General features: G+C 37.4%; 1 protein-coding gene across 1 annotated transcript in view; it reads left to right on the top strand.

Annotated features, from left to right (window-relative positions):
* The first annotated feature begins 11911 nt into the window (after nt 1-11911).
* The window catches only part of FRRS1 (ferric chelate reductase 1), a 69432-nt gene continuing 68124 nt past the window's right edge, over nt 11912-13219 (top strand). Inside the window, exon 1 of the mRNA XM_007936093.1 lies at nt 11912-12107. Coding sequence (XP_007934284.1) covers nt 11912-12107 — 196 coding nt within the window. The remainder of the gene's footprint in view (nt 12108-13219) is intronic.

Here is a 13219-nt window from a genome sequence, read left to right as displayed (position 1 = left end):
GCAAATTCTTCTGCTAATTGGGGTTTAGTCCAATTCTGTATCCTTCCCTTCAAGGCTCAGGGGTCCACGATTATCTTCTGTGTCTGTGTTAATTGGTTTCCCTTTTCTTTGTTGAAGAGGGTCTGTGCAATCCTTCTGCCTAGTCCGCCCTAGTTACAGCATTTTAACGATAGTCTAATGTTATTTATTTTTGTTTTACGTCTTTAGAGAAGGGCCATTTCCACTTAGCACATCTTTTTTTTTTTTTTTTTTTGAGGACTTGGTACTGTGAAGTTCATGTGAAATGATCCAGATGAAAGCTCTTAACATATAAAGCAATATTTTCCCTTAATCATTTTTTTTTTCCTAGAGAATGAATGAAGAAAATGGAAAACTTAGTTGCCCAAGATGCTGTGATGAGGGAACTAGAGTCTGATTACAGAGTTCCAAATTACTTTTTCTTTTCAGTGGTTTTCCCACCCTTTCTCTTGCTTTCACTAAAACCCTAAAATCTTTTTCAAAAGTCTTCAAGCATCCATTCATTTGTCAGATTGGACAGATCTCAAGTTGGTGTTCAATGTGCTATTTTTTATGCTCTTGGTTTTTTCAGAGATTTCTCTAAAAATATCATAACTCCATTTGTTAATTTAAAGAAATTGTTTTCCTCTGTGCTTCCTGCTGTGAAAATGGAGTCTGAAACATTTTTGTCTGGGGAAGTTGAAATAAGTGGTGTGTGTTTAAACTTGCCTTTAATTTGAGATTCAGCTATCAAAGTCAATTTAATTCTTGATGTGGAAGGTTTTTATTAAGGTAAAGTTAAATTACTGGAAAGAAGAGGAGGAAGTTCGAGAATATTTACTAAGGGTTGACCTAGCTAAATGCATAACAAATGTAAGAACTGTGTGAAAATCTCAGTTCTCCCACCACAGTGGTGTTTAGAAGAGAGTAGCACATACTGGTGATATGGAAAGTTAATGGTGATAATCAATAATAGCAATTACCATTTTTTGACAAATTACTCCTTTTAGGCATTGAATTAGTTGTGTTTCCATTCATTCTCTCTGGAGCTTAAGTTCAAAGAAATCTTTACATTGTTATTCATAATCTTACTCAGTAGATTCAGTGTTCTGAATTAGGTAGACTCATTTAGATTTCTACCTTTGTTACAAAATCCCCCACCTACATTGTCTGTTGTCAAATTTGGATCCTTGCTGGGCCTGTTGATTTTCTACATCCTTATCTCTACAAATGGCATAGTGCCTAAGGCATTTGACTGCTAACCAAAAGGCTGGGGGTTCTAACCCACCAGCCACTCCTTGGAAGGAAGGTTGGGCAATCTACTTCCGTAGTGATACTGCCTCGGAGACCCAAGGAGGGGTCCCTATGAGTCTGATCCGACTCCACGCCCGTGAGTTTGGTTTGGTTTGGTTTTATCTCTACAAGAAGAGAATAATGATATAGAAGGGAAAGACCATGGAATTTGGAGTTAGATTTAGGTTCTAGTTCTAAAGGTATACACATGATGTGTATACACATACGAATCACCTGGGGATCTTACTAAAATGTAGATTCTGATCCATTATATCTGAGGTAGAAAAGAAAATTCTTAGCAGGGCGTCAAACTGGAATGAACTGTTTCTCCCCAAATGTTAGTTTCTTTTCTTCCTTTGTCTTATGTTTCCTATATTTCTTGCATAGTAAAATTATAATCCTCTTTTCTTTTGTTTTGGTCAGAGAAATTTCATTGTTTTTCATATATCTCTTCTCTTAAGTCTTAAATTTTTTTACTTACCTCCTTATCCTTTTGTAGTTCTACCTATCATCCCAAAAATTCTATTCCACTAACTTGGACATTCCCAGTACTATGGGTGAACCCCGATTTGCATCTCTAACCTCAGTCTCTATAGATTTTTTGATCACAGTGCAAGCCTATCAGGTTTGCCACAGATCCTAGATGAAATGCTTAGCTGTGTCCCAAAATCGCTAATTCTAGGCCCAAAGCCTAGAAATAAAAGCATGTTTAACTCATATATTGATCAAAATATTGTATATTTGTAACAATATAAAAGAATGTAATACTGTTGTAATTGTAGTCATAAAATAAAAAATCAAGGAAATGAAATGAATAGACTGAAAAACAAGTTGTGAAAAAAGAAGAAGTAGAAAATATATGCATTTATCATAGGTAGTAAGGATTAACTATTGTTTCATTAAATGTCTTTTGGATTATAATATAAAAATATTTCTTACTTCAGAGTGTATTGAAAAAGCTAATTAAAAAGATTTTTTTCCATATAACAACAAAAATTTCATTTTTCAACTTCTTTTGGTATTCTATAGCTCTGGTAGCATAGTACCTAAGGCACTTGACTGCTAACCAGAAGGTTGATGGTTCAAACCCACCAGCCACTCCTTGGAAGGAAGATGGGACAATCTACTTCTGTAGTGATACTGCCTCGGAAGCCCAAGGAGTGATCACTATGAGTCGGGTCCAATTGACGGCACATAATAACAACATAGCTAACCACTTTGGTTACATTTTTGCTTATTTGCAGCTTGTTTTTCATAATTGAGGTATATTACCTCATACCTACAAGTCAATTAAGACTGCTGTGAGTTGGAATCAACTTGAGGGCAGTGGGCTTTGTTTTATGTTTGTTTTTTGCTTACGTTCATGTCTTGGGTGATCTAGGGTGCTTGTCTGTTGGCTGTATACCCACAATCTTTGTGTGTATGTTAACTTTTGAGCTCTTGCGATGACTTAATTTAAAATAAATGACAAACAGTAAGAGTTAGAACTTGAATACAATACTAGATTTGATTAGTTATTTGCCAGCTTAATCATCTGACATGATATTTTAAAAAATGTGTTTTCTTCCATTTTTTCTTACTCCATGTGTTCTTGGAGTCAGTATAAACAATAAAAATGTCATTTAATGACTAGTCTATTTTTAAAAAGTCCTTGGTTAGTACATGGGAGCACTGGTGGTGCAATGGTTAAAGTGTTCAACTGCTAACCGAAAGTTTGGTGGTTCAAACCCAATAGCTGCTCCACAGGAGAAAGATGTGGCAGTCTGCTTCCTTAAAGATTTGGAAACTGTATGGGGAAGTTCTACTGTGTCCTGTGGGGTCACTATGAGTTGGAATAGACTCTGCAGCAGTGGGTTTGGTTAATACATACTCCTTTTTCTAAAGATTTTCTTACAAGTTAATATTGTCTATTGGATTCTTCTGGATTATGTGAATTTTACTCTGCTGTAATAAATATATTGTCTTGGTTAATATCACTTGCCTCTTGTGGTCCATAATCAAAATAATAACTGGATCAATAAGCAGCATCAAAATAATTTAAATACATATTAATTTAAGTACAAAAATTTTATATTGAATTAACAAGCTGGAATATATGAAGAAGAATGCATCATCAGGATTGGAGGAAGACTTATCAACAATCTGTGATATGCAGATGACACAACCTTGCTTGTTGAAAGTAAATATGACTTGAAGGACTTACTGATGAAGGTCAAAGATTACAGCCTTCAGTAGGGATTACACCTCAACATAAAGAAAACCAAAATCCTCACACCTGGGTCAATCAGCAACATCAATATAAATGGAGAAAAGCTTGAAGTTGTCAGGGATTTCATTTTACTTGGATCCACAGTCCACACTCATGGAAGCAGCAGTCAAGAAATCAAAAGTCATATTGCACTGGGCAAATCTTCTCTAAAAGACATCTTTAAAGTATTAAGAAGAAAAGATGTCACTTTGTAGACTAAGGTGCACCCAACCCAAGCTGTGGTATTTTTACTCACCTCATATACATGTGAAAGCTGGGCAGTGAATAAGGAAGATCTAATAAGAGTTGATGCCTTTGAGTTGTGGTGTTGGTGAAGAATACTGAAAATACCGTTGACTTCCAGAAGAAAGAACAAATTTGCCCTGGAACAAATGCAACCGGAATGCACCTTAGAGGCCAGAATGGCCAGACTTCATCTCATCTACTTTGGTCATGTGGTCAGAAGGGACCATTCCCTGGAGAAGGATATCATGTTTGGTAAAGTAGGAACAAAACAGAACACACAATGCACTGTCATCTAGTTGATTCCGACTCATAGTGACCCCCACTGGGTTCCCAAGGTGGTAAATCTTTAGGGAAATAGATTGTCTCATGGAGTGGCTGGTGCATTTGAACTGCTGACTTCTGGTGAGCAGGCAAATGCCTGAGGCACTGCACCACCAGAGCGCCTTTGTTAAAGTAGAAGATAAGCAAAAAAAAAAAAAAAAAGGGTGGGGGGGACCCTTAACAAGATAGATTGACTTGATACAGTGACTGCAAAGATGGGCTGAAGTATAGGACAGTTTGTGAGGATGGTGCTGGACTGGGCAGTATTTCATTCTGTTGTACATAGAGTCACTATGAGTTGAATCTGACTCCACGGCACCTAAAGACGACAACAACAACAACAACAACAGTACACTCATTTTGAAATTTTGTCTTTACGTGAGGTGTATACAAAACATGGCTGAAAGCATAGAATACCAAAAAGATGTTTTCTTGTGTTTTACTGACTATACAAAAGCATTTGACTGTGTGGAGCATAACAAATTATGGATAACATTGAGAAGAATGGGAATTCCAGAACACTTAATTGTACTCATGAGGAACCTGTACATAGCCAGGAGGCTGTTGTTAGAACAGAGCAAGGGAATAGTGCATGGTTTCAGATCAGGAAGGGAGTGCATCAGGGTTATATCCCTTCATCATACCTATTCAGTCCGTATGCTGAGCAAATAATAGAGAAGCTGGACTATATGAAGAAGAGCGTGGCATCGGGATTAGAGGAAGACTCATTAACAGCCTGCGATATGCAGATGACCCAACCTTGCTTGCTGAAAGTGAACATTACTTGAAGCATTTACTGATAAAGATTAAAGATTACGGTCTGCAATATGGATTACACCTCAATATAAAGAAAAAAGTCCGCACAACTGGACCAATAAGCAGCATCATGATAAATGAAGAAAAGATTGAAATTGTCAAAGATTTAATATTACTTGGTTTCACAATCAACACCAATGGAAGCAGCAGTCAAGAAATCAGATGACATACTGTACTGGGCAAATCTGGTGCAAAAAACCAAAGATGTCTGTTTGAAGCCTAAGGTGCGCCTAACCCAAACCATGGTGTTTTCGGTAACCTCATATGCATGTGAAAACTGGACAGTGAATAAGGGAGACCAAGAAGAGTTGATGCTTTTGAGCTGTGGTATGGGCAAAGAATGCTTAAAGTACCGTGGACTGCCAGAAGAACTAACAAATCTGTCCTGGAGGAAGTGCAGCTGAAATATTCCTATCTCAAGTACTTTGGTCATGCTGTCAGAAGGGACCATTTTCTGGAGAAAGATACCATGCTTGGTGAAGTGGAGGGTCAGTGAAAAGGGAGAGACCCAAAATGAGATGGATTGACACAGTGGCTGCAATGATGGGCTTAGGTATGTATAGCAAGGATTGTGAGCCTTAGGCAGGACTGGGCGGTGTTTGGTGGTTATGAGTCGGAGCTGACTCAACGGCACCTAACAAGAAGAAGCAGTCGTTACATCCTTTTGCTAAGTACCTGTCTTTGAGGCAAGACAGAATACTATAAATCTTAAATCAGATTTGATGCAGTCAATATTCTTATACATAAATATTTTTATACATTTTATAGTATTTCCTTAATACTGATTTCTGGAAATGGAATCACTTGGCCAAAGTTTATGCACTTTTTAAATTCTCTTGATGCTTACTACCAAGTTGCTTGTCAGACAAGTTGCACCAGTTGAACTAGCCAGTGTGTTGAAAGTGCTTTTTTCACTGAATCCTCATCTGTGTTGAAAGTACCATTTTACCAACAGTTCCTAATTTGTTAAGTGAAAATACTACTTCAAATGGAGTAGGGTATTTTTCTCATATGTTTAGTAGTCATTTATGGGTCTAGTTCTGTAGCTTATCTGTACATGTCTGTGTTTGTGGGGTGAAGGTACTTAAGAATAATGTTGTAGACATCTTTTAAAGAGATAAATATAGAAAAGTAAAAATTTCATGTAATTAAACTTACCAGTCTTTTGTGGTGATTATTGTATTGTTACTAAATTTAGAAAGTACTTGCCTGTTCAGTGGTTAGAGAAGCATTCTACCTGTTTTCTTCTTATTGAATAGTTTGATATTTTTCATTTACATGTTTAATCAAACTGGTATTAATATGTAATGTGATGTGTATCAATTTTTTTTTTCCTTTAAGTAACATTTTTTTCAGCTCTATATATGGAATACTTCCTCTCTTAACCTCTGGTCTTTGACATTAACATTATTAAACATTTATGTCTCTCTGATGGAGTATGTTTTAGAGTTACTCATTCTGTTGCAATTATCTATTTGCCTTTTGTTTAAATCCTTATATTTTTATAATCTCTTGATATATGGTTTGCAAGACACTCTTCATTAACCTCTTACAAATTTTTTTTCCTTATCTATTTGTGACTATTTATTCCTCGAGTTTTAAACAACTCTTTGGGAATAAGATTGAAACTGTGTTAAATTTGAAAAATGGGAAGAATTGACATCTTTAGTTCCTATAACAACAAATACTTATTCAATACTTGTTATTTGTCAGGAAGGTTGGGCAATCTACTTCCGTAGTGATACTGCCTTGGAAACCCAAGGAGGGTTCACTGTGAGTTGGGTTTGACTCGAAAGCAGTGAGGTTTTTTTTTGGTTTACTGTTACCAGAGCTAAGGGAAACACTAATGCTAAACAGCGTGGTGGGGAAAGGAAGGACCTTTATTTCTGTGTGCTAGCACAGACTCAGTGGATTCACATCCAGAGACTGAGCCCCGAACAAAGATCACGTGGGGTTTATATGGAGTCCTTCTTGTAGGTATTTAGGGTGAGAGGGTGATGGGTTACCTGCAAACAACCTGCAAAAAGAGCACCTACAGCTAGCAGTTTTTACAGAAGTTAAATGTGCTCAAGAGGAAGAGAGGATGGGGAGTATGGGCAGAGGAAGAAGGGAGGGGGAGCAGGACAGAGGAATTTTCCACTCTCTATACATGGTTTTTCAAGCCGGTCTGAGCTGGATGTCTCTGGCCTGACAACAAGTTGTTTGACTGCTCAACAGAACTTCCCTGTTTAGGTTGGGTAAAGGTTGTAATTCCTTCATTTACTTCTCCTGCCTCATTACCATCCTAAGAACTTTACACGTCACCACTACTTGTCAGCTAAAAACTATTACACACACACACACACACACACACACACACATGCATATTTGGTAGCTCCTAGCATAAAATGCAGGACTGGATAAATGCTGCAACTCCCAGCACCATATCTGATGTCTAGCAGAAATGCCTGTAGTTTAGCTTTGGACCAGTGTGAGGTCTTTTCATATCCCATTGTCTGTTTACAGGACTTTAAGGAAGATAATGGAAGGAAGGTTCGGCAATCTACTTCTGTAGTGATACCATGTCAGAAACCCAAGGAGGGGTCGCTATAAGTCAGACCTGATTAGAAGGCAGCAGGGTTTTTAAGGAAGATAATTATTCTAGTGGTTCTAAGGCTACTTTTATTTTTACCTATGCTCTGGTAGCCTAGTGCCAAAGGCATTTATTTATTTGACTGCTAACTGAAGGCTGGCGGTTCAAACCCACCAGCCACTCCTCGGAAGGAAGGTTGGGCAATCTACTTCCATAGTGATACTGCCTTGGAAACCGAAGGAGGGGTCGCTATGAGTCAGATCCGACTCCATGGGACATAACAACAACAACATGACCAGAAGTATCATTTAGAAAACTCCATTTCTAGGGAGAGTGAACTGCTTCCTTGGCTTTACCTGTCTCCTGCTGTCCACTAAAAAGAACTCATTTCTTTGAAGTCAATTCTAACTCATAGCGACCCTCCCTGGGTTTCCAAAGCTGTAAATCTTTACAAAAGCAGACTGCCTCATCTTTCTTCTGAGGAGTGGCTGATGGGTTCTAACCACTGACCTTCTGGTTAGCTGCCAAATGCCTTAACCACTACACCACCAGAGCTCCTAAACAGTGTTGAGTTTATTACTACCATGTAACTATGCATGTTGCTGTTGTTGTTACATGCCATGGAGTTGTGGAGTTGACCTAACTCATAGTGACCCCCCCTTGGGTTTCCGAGGCAGTATCACTACAGAACCATGCATGTATCAGGTAGTAATTCCCTGCCCAATTACCTCCAGTCTTGTATACTCTGATTTGTAGACTGGGAATATCTGCATGAAGTGAAGTGGTGATGTGGGCTGGAAGAAGTGGAACTGATGATAAGTAGTTGGTTTTCTAGCATGCAGATGGTGAAATGTGGATGAGTAGGGTGGCAGAAAGATTGAATGGGATGACAGTTGTGTTTCTTAATTCGTAAGTATTTGGACTATAGGTAATAGAAACATTTTGCTGCTTGTTATCTTCAGTTTTCAGTATTGCAGATTAAATAATCTATCATGGTCTTGTGATGAGTTTAATGGGAAGTTGGGAGAAGTTACATCAGAGATTTTGTTCAAATGATCATATTTAAATCTAGAAGCAACAATTTTTTTTTGGAATTTTTGTTCCTGATTCTTCTTCTTCTTCTTTTTTTTTAATTTTATTTTGTTGTTTTTGTTGAGTATATACAGCAAAACATAAGCAGTTCAACAGTTTCTACAGGGACAATTCAGTAACATTGATTACATTCTTTGAGAGTTGTGTAACCATTCTCACCCTCCTTTTTGAGTAGTTCCTTCCTCATTAACATAAACTCATTGAACCCTAAGGTTCCTATTTAATCTTTTCAAGTTACTATTGTCACTCTGATCCCTTATAGATAGTTCTTAAAAAAGCTCAATGCTGAAGGCAGATTTTTTCCTAGTGAAGCTAAAGTATTGTTTGGTTTTAAGAAGACTTCAGGAGATATTTTTGGCTTAAGTTTTAAAGATTTTTCTCAGGGCAATAGTTTCAGGGTTCATCTAGCTTTCTGGCTCCAGAAAATCTGGAATCCACAAGAATTTGAAATTCTGCATTTTCTGCCATTTGATCAGGATTCTTCTATAGAATCTTTGAACAAAATACTCAGTAATGGTAGGGTAGCCAGGCACTGTTCAGTTCTGGTCTTATGGCAAAGAGACTGTTGTTCACGGAGACAGCCACACTACTCCTATTTGTGACTTTCCTTCCTCTGTTGTTTCTGGTGAATAGAGACCAGTTTTGATGCTTTAGATAAGTACTTACAAACTTTTAAGAGCCCAGGCAATACACAGCTAACTAGGAAGTACAACACAACATAAGCACTAAACATATTATTAGCCCAGTTAACTGAAATGTCCCATGAAATCATGACCTTAAACCCATAAACCAAGAAACCAAATTCTGTGAGGTTTTTGGTTGTACATAAGCACCCTTGTTGTTGTTGTTATGTGCTGTCAAGTCAGACCTGACTCATAGCGACCCCTCCTTGGGTTTCCAAGGCAGTATCACTACAGAAGTAGATCGCCCAACCTTTCTTCTGAGGAGTGGCTGGTGGGTTTGAACCATCAGCCTTCTGGTTAGCAGTCAAGTGCCTTAGGCACTATGCTACCAGAGCTCCTTAAGCACCCTTAGCAACTGCTTTTTTTTTGTCATTGTTATAAATATATCTATGACACAACTTTTGCCAATTCATCTTTTTACATGTGTATAGCTTATTGACAGCAATTACAGTAATCAGCTATGCAACCCCACCCTTAATCAATGTAATTTTTCCATTGTTGTTAACCACCCCTGCCTTTCCCCCTCTCTCCTTCCCCTGGTAACCACTAATAAACTTTGGTCTCTATACAGTTAGTTACCTTTTCTTGCCTTTTTATTTAAGTGAGATCATGCAATATTTGTCCTTTTGTGATTGACTTATTTTATTCAGCATAATGTTTTCAAGCTCCAACCGTATTGTAGCACGTATCAAGATTTGTTTCTTACTGGATGGGTAGTATTCCATTGTATGTATGTACCATACTTTGTTTATCCATTTATCTGTTGATGGACATTTAGGTTGTTTGCAACTTTTGGCTGTTGTACATATGACATTGACTGCAGTTTCCCACAATGCAACAGCTCCCCTCCCACTACAACAAAACTTGATATACAAATATCTGTTTGAGTCTGCTTTCAAGTGTTTTGGATATATATCTCAGACTGGAATTGGTATCAACTACTAAAAATAGTAGTTCTATTTTTAGTTTTTTTGAGGAACTGCCATACTGCTTTCCACAACAGCTGTCCCATTTTGCATTCCACTTATAGTAGGTAAATGTTCCAGCATCCCCACATCCTTTCTTACATTTGTTACTTTCTGTTCATTTATTTATTTTTTAATCTTAACTATCTTAGTGAGAGTGAAATGATATCTCACTGTGGTGTTGATTTGCATTTCTCTGATGGCTGATATTGTTGAGCATCTTTTCATGTGTTTGATGACCATTTGAATGTCCTTTTTCATGAAATGTCTATTCAAATCCTTTGTTCATGTTAAGATTGTCTTTTTTTTTTTTTTTGTTAAGTTGTCTGTTATGGGTGATGCAGTGGTTAAAGTATTTGGTTGCTAACCAAAAGGTTGGCAGTTCAAACCTACCGGCTGCTCCATGGGAGAAAGATGAGGCAGTCTGCTTCCATAAAGATTTACAGCCTTGGAAACCCTATAGGGCAGTTTTACTATGTGCTAGAGGGTTGCGATGAGTTGGAACCAACTCGATGGCAGTGGGTTTTGTTTTGTCAAAGTTACATATATATTTTGGTTATGATATTCTTACTGGATATATTAAAAAAACCAAACAAACTCACTGCCGTCGAGTTGGATCCGACTCATAGGGACCCCTCCTTGGGTTTCCGAGGCAGTATCACTATGGAAGTAGATTGCCCAATCTTCCTTCCAAGGTGTGTCTGGGAGATTTGAAAAAAAAAAAAAAGAAATTTTTTCTGAAACTATTTGACTGCCTTCTGGTTATCAGTCAAATAGTTTCAGAAAAACATTTTTTAAAAAATTTTTATTGTGATTTGGGTGAATGCTTACAGAACAAATTCACTTTCCATACAACAGCTCACATACACTTTGTCTCATGACATTGACTGCAGTTTCCCACAATGCAACAGCTCCCCTCCCACTTTCTCCCCAGAGTTACTCTTCTCTGTGTCCTTCCCACCCATGCACTTCTGCCCACCAAGTTGTCTTCCTATGCATACACAGCTCTTCTATTCTCCCATGATTGATAGGAGTGTACATTCCAAGGAGTGTACCTACCTAATGTAAATGTTCAGCTCATATGCCTGTCTTTTGTTTGGCTGGATGCCACGGGAGTGGGTTCAATTCCAGACTTGAAGGCCAGCTAGGGGCCGTAGTCTCAGTGGTTCCATCAGGATCTGTCAGACCAGCAAATTGGGTCCCTTTCAGAAAAACATTTATTTAAGCTTTCTTGAATGAAGTGGAGTAGAACCTTTTGCTTTTATAGGCTGGATTGCAATTTCTCAGTAAAATTAATGAAAGGTAACATTTATCTTTCTTGTCAGACTTTACTGAAACAATTTTAAAAGGAGGCTCTAAATTTCTTCATTTTTCAGGAAATAGAGGCTTAAGTGATTTGCCTAAAGTGTAAAATGGTAGAGGTAGGGTTGAAACATAGGCCAGACTTCATGTATTATGTTATTTTTATTATCTGTTTTGAGCATTTGATTGGCTGAAAATTGACAAGTAGCTGAAATCGACAAGTTCCTGTTCAGAACATGTTCCAAAGTATGTTTTTATCATTATTTTTTATGTTTAGAAATTTACATGTCTAGAATTACTGTTCTGTGATACGAAAGTATTTATATTTTATTTTAATTACATTGGAAAATAATATGCTTTTAATCCTCTTTTTGAGATGGAGCTTCCTGGATTTACACTTGGTGTCTTCATACTTCTGTTGCACATTAGTTCTGTGGCTAATTATCCCAATGGAAAAGTAGCAAAGTCATGCCATGGAATGATTCCAGAACATGGTCATAGTCCACAGTCTCATCCTGTTCATCACATTTCAGTGAATCAGAAAACATTCGGGCCAGGAGATCAGATCAAAGGTACTGAGCTAGAATTAACTATTGAGATTTTGAGTTTCTGTCTTTTACTGTTCGTTGCATCTTTATTATTATTATTATTATATATGGACTATTTCATTGAAATCTGTTAACTTGTTTTATCAGATACCATCATCTTATAATTTCTATTTTTGTATTCAGCAAGTACAGATGGCTATACTACTTAAATAGTGTATCTGTTTCCTATTCAGAAAATGTTTCAAAATATGTTTTTAGCATTATTATTATTTTTTTTAATGCATTTTATGGAAATACAATTTTTGTACAGTGAAATACACAAAACTAAAGTGACATGGGTTAATGCATTTTTTTTTTTTTTTTTTGTGTTCCCTCCCCTTCACTCTCACCCCTGGCAACTAACAGTTTCCCTCCATATATAAACCTTTCCTTGACCCTCCACAACAATGAACTAACACTATATTTGTCCTTCTGTGATTGACTTATTTTACTCAGCATAATGTCCTCCAAATTCATCCATATTATGCAGGGTTTTGCAGATTCTATATTATTCTTTACTGCTTTATAGCATTCCATTGTGTGTATGTACCATAGTTTTGTCACCCACTCTTACGCGAATGAGCACGTAGGTTATTTCCATCTTTTTGCTATTGTAAATAGTGCTGTGATGAACATGAGTGTGCATATATCTGTCCTGTCTTGGCTCTCACCTCTCTACAATATATACCTAGTAATGAGATTGTTGGGTAAAATGGTATCTCCAATTCCAGCTTTCTAAGGAATCACTATACTGCTTTCCACAGTGGTTGTGTCACTTCACAGTCCCAGCAGCAGTGTATGAGAGTCCCAATCTCTCCACATCTTCGCCAGCATTTGTTATTTTCTGTTTTGTCGAACCTTGCCATCTGTGCTGGGGTGAGATGGTATCTCACTGTTGTTTTGATTTGCATCTCTCTGATGGCCAATGATCGTGATAATTTCTTCATGTATTAGCTGGCCACCTGAATATCCTCCTTGGTGAAGTGCCTATTCATGTCTTCTGCCCATTTTTCAATTGGATTGTTAATTCCTTTGCTGTCGAGCCATTAGAGTTTTCTATAAATCTTAGAGATAAGTCCCTTGCCAGATATGTAACT

Source organism: Orycteropus afer, unplaced genomic scaffold (assembly GCF_000298275.1).
Source record: "Orycteropus afer afer isolate SDZICR_OR568_19922 unplaced genomic scaffold, OryAfe1.0 scaffold00033, whole genome shotgun sequence".
NCBI classification, from domain to species: domain Eukaryota; kingdom Metazoa; phylum Chordata; class Mammalia; order Tubulidentata; family Orycteropodidae; genus Orycteropus; species Orycteropus afer.
The sequence above is the reverse complement of the archived record's forward strand: the minus strand, read 5'-3'. Positions and strand labels throughout refer to the sequence as shown.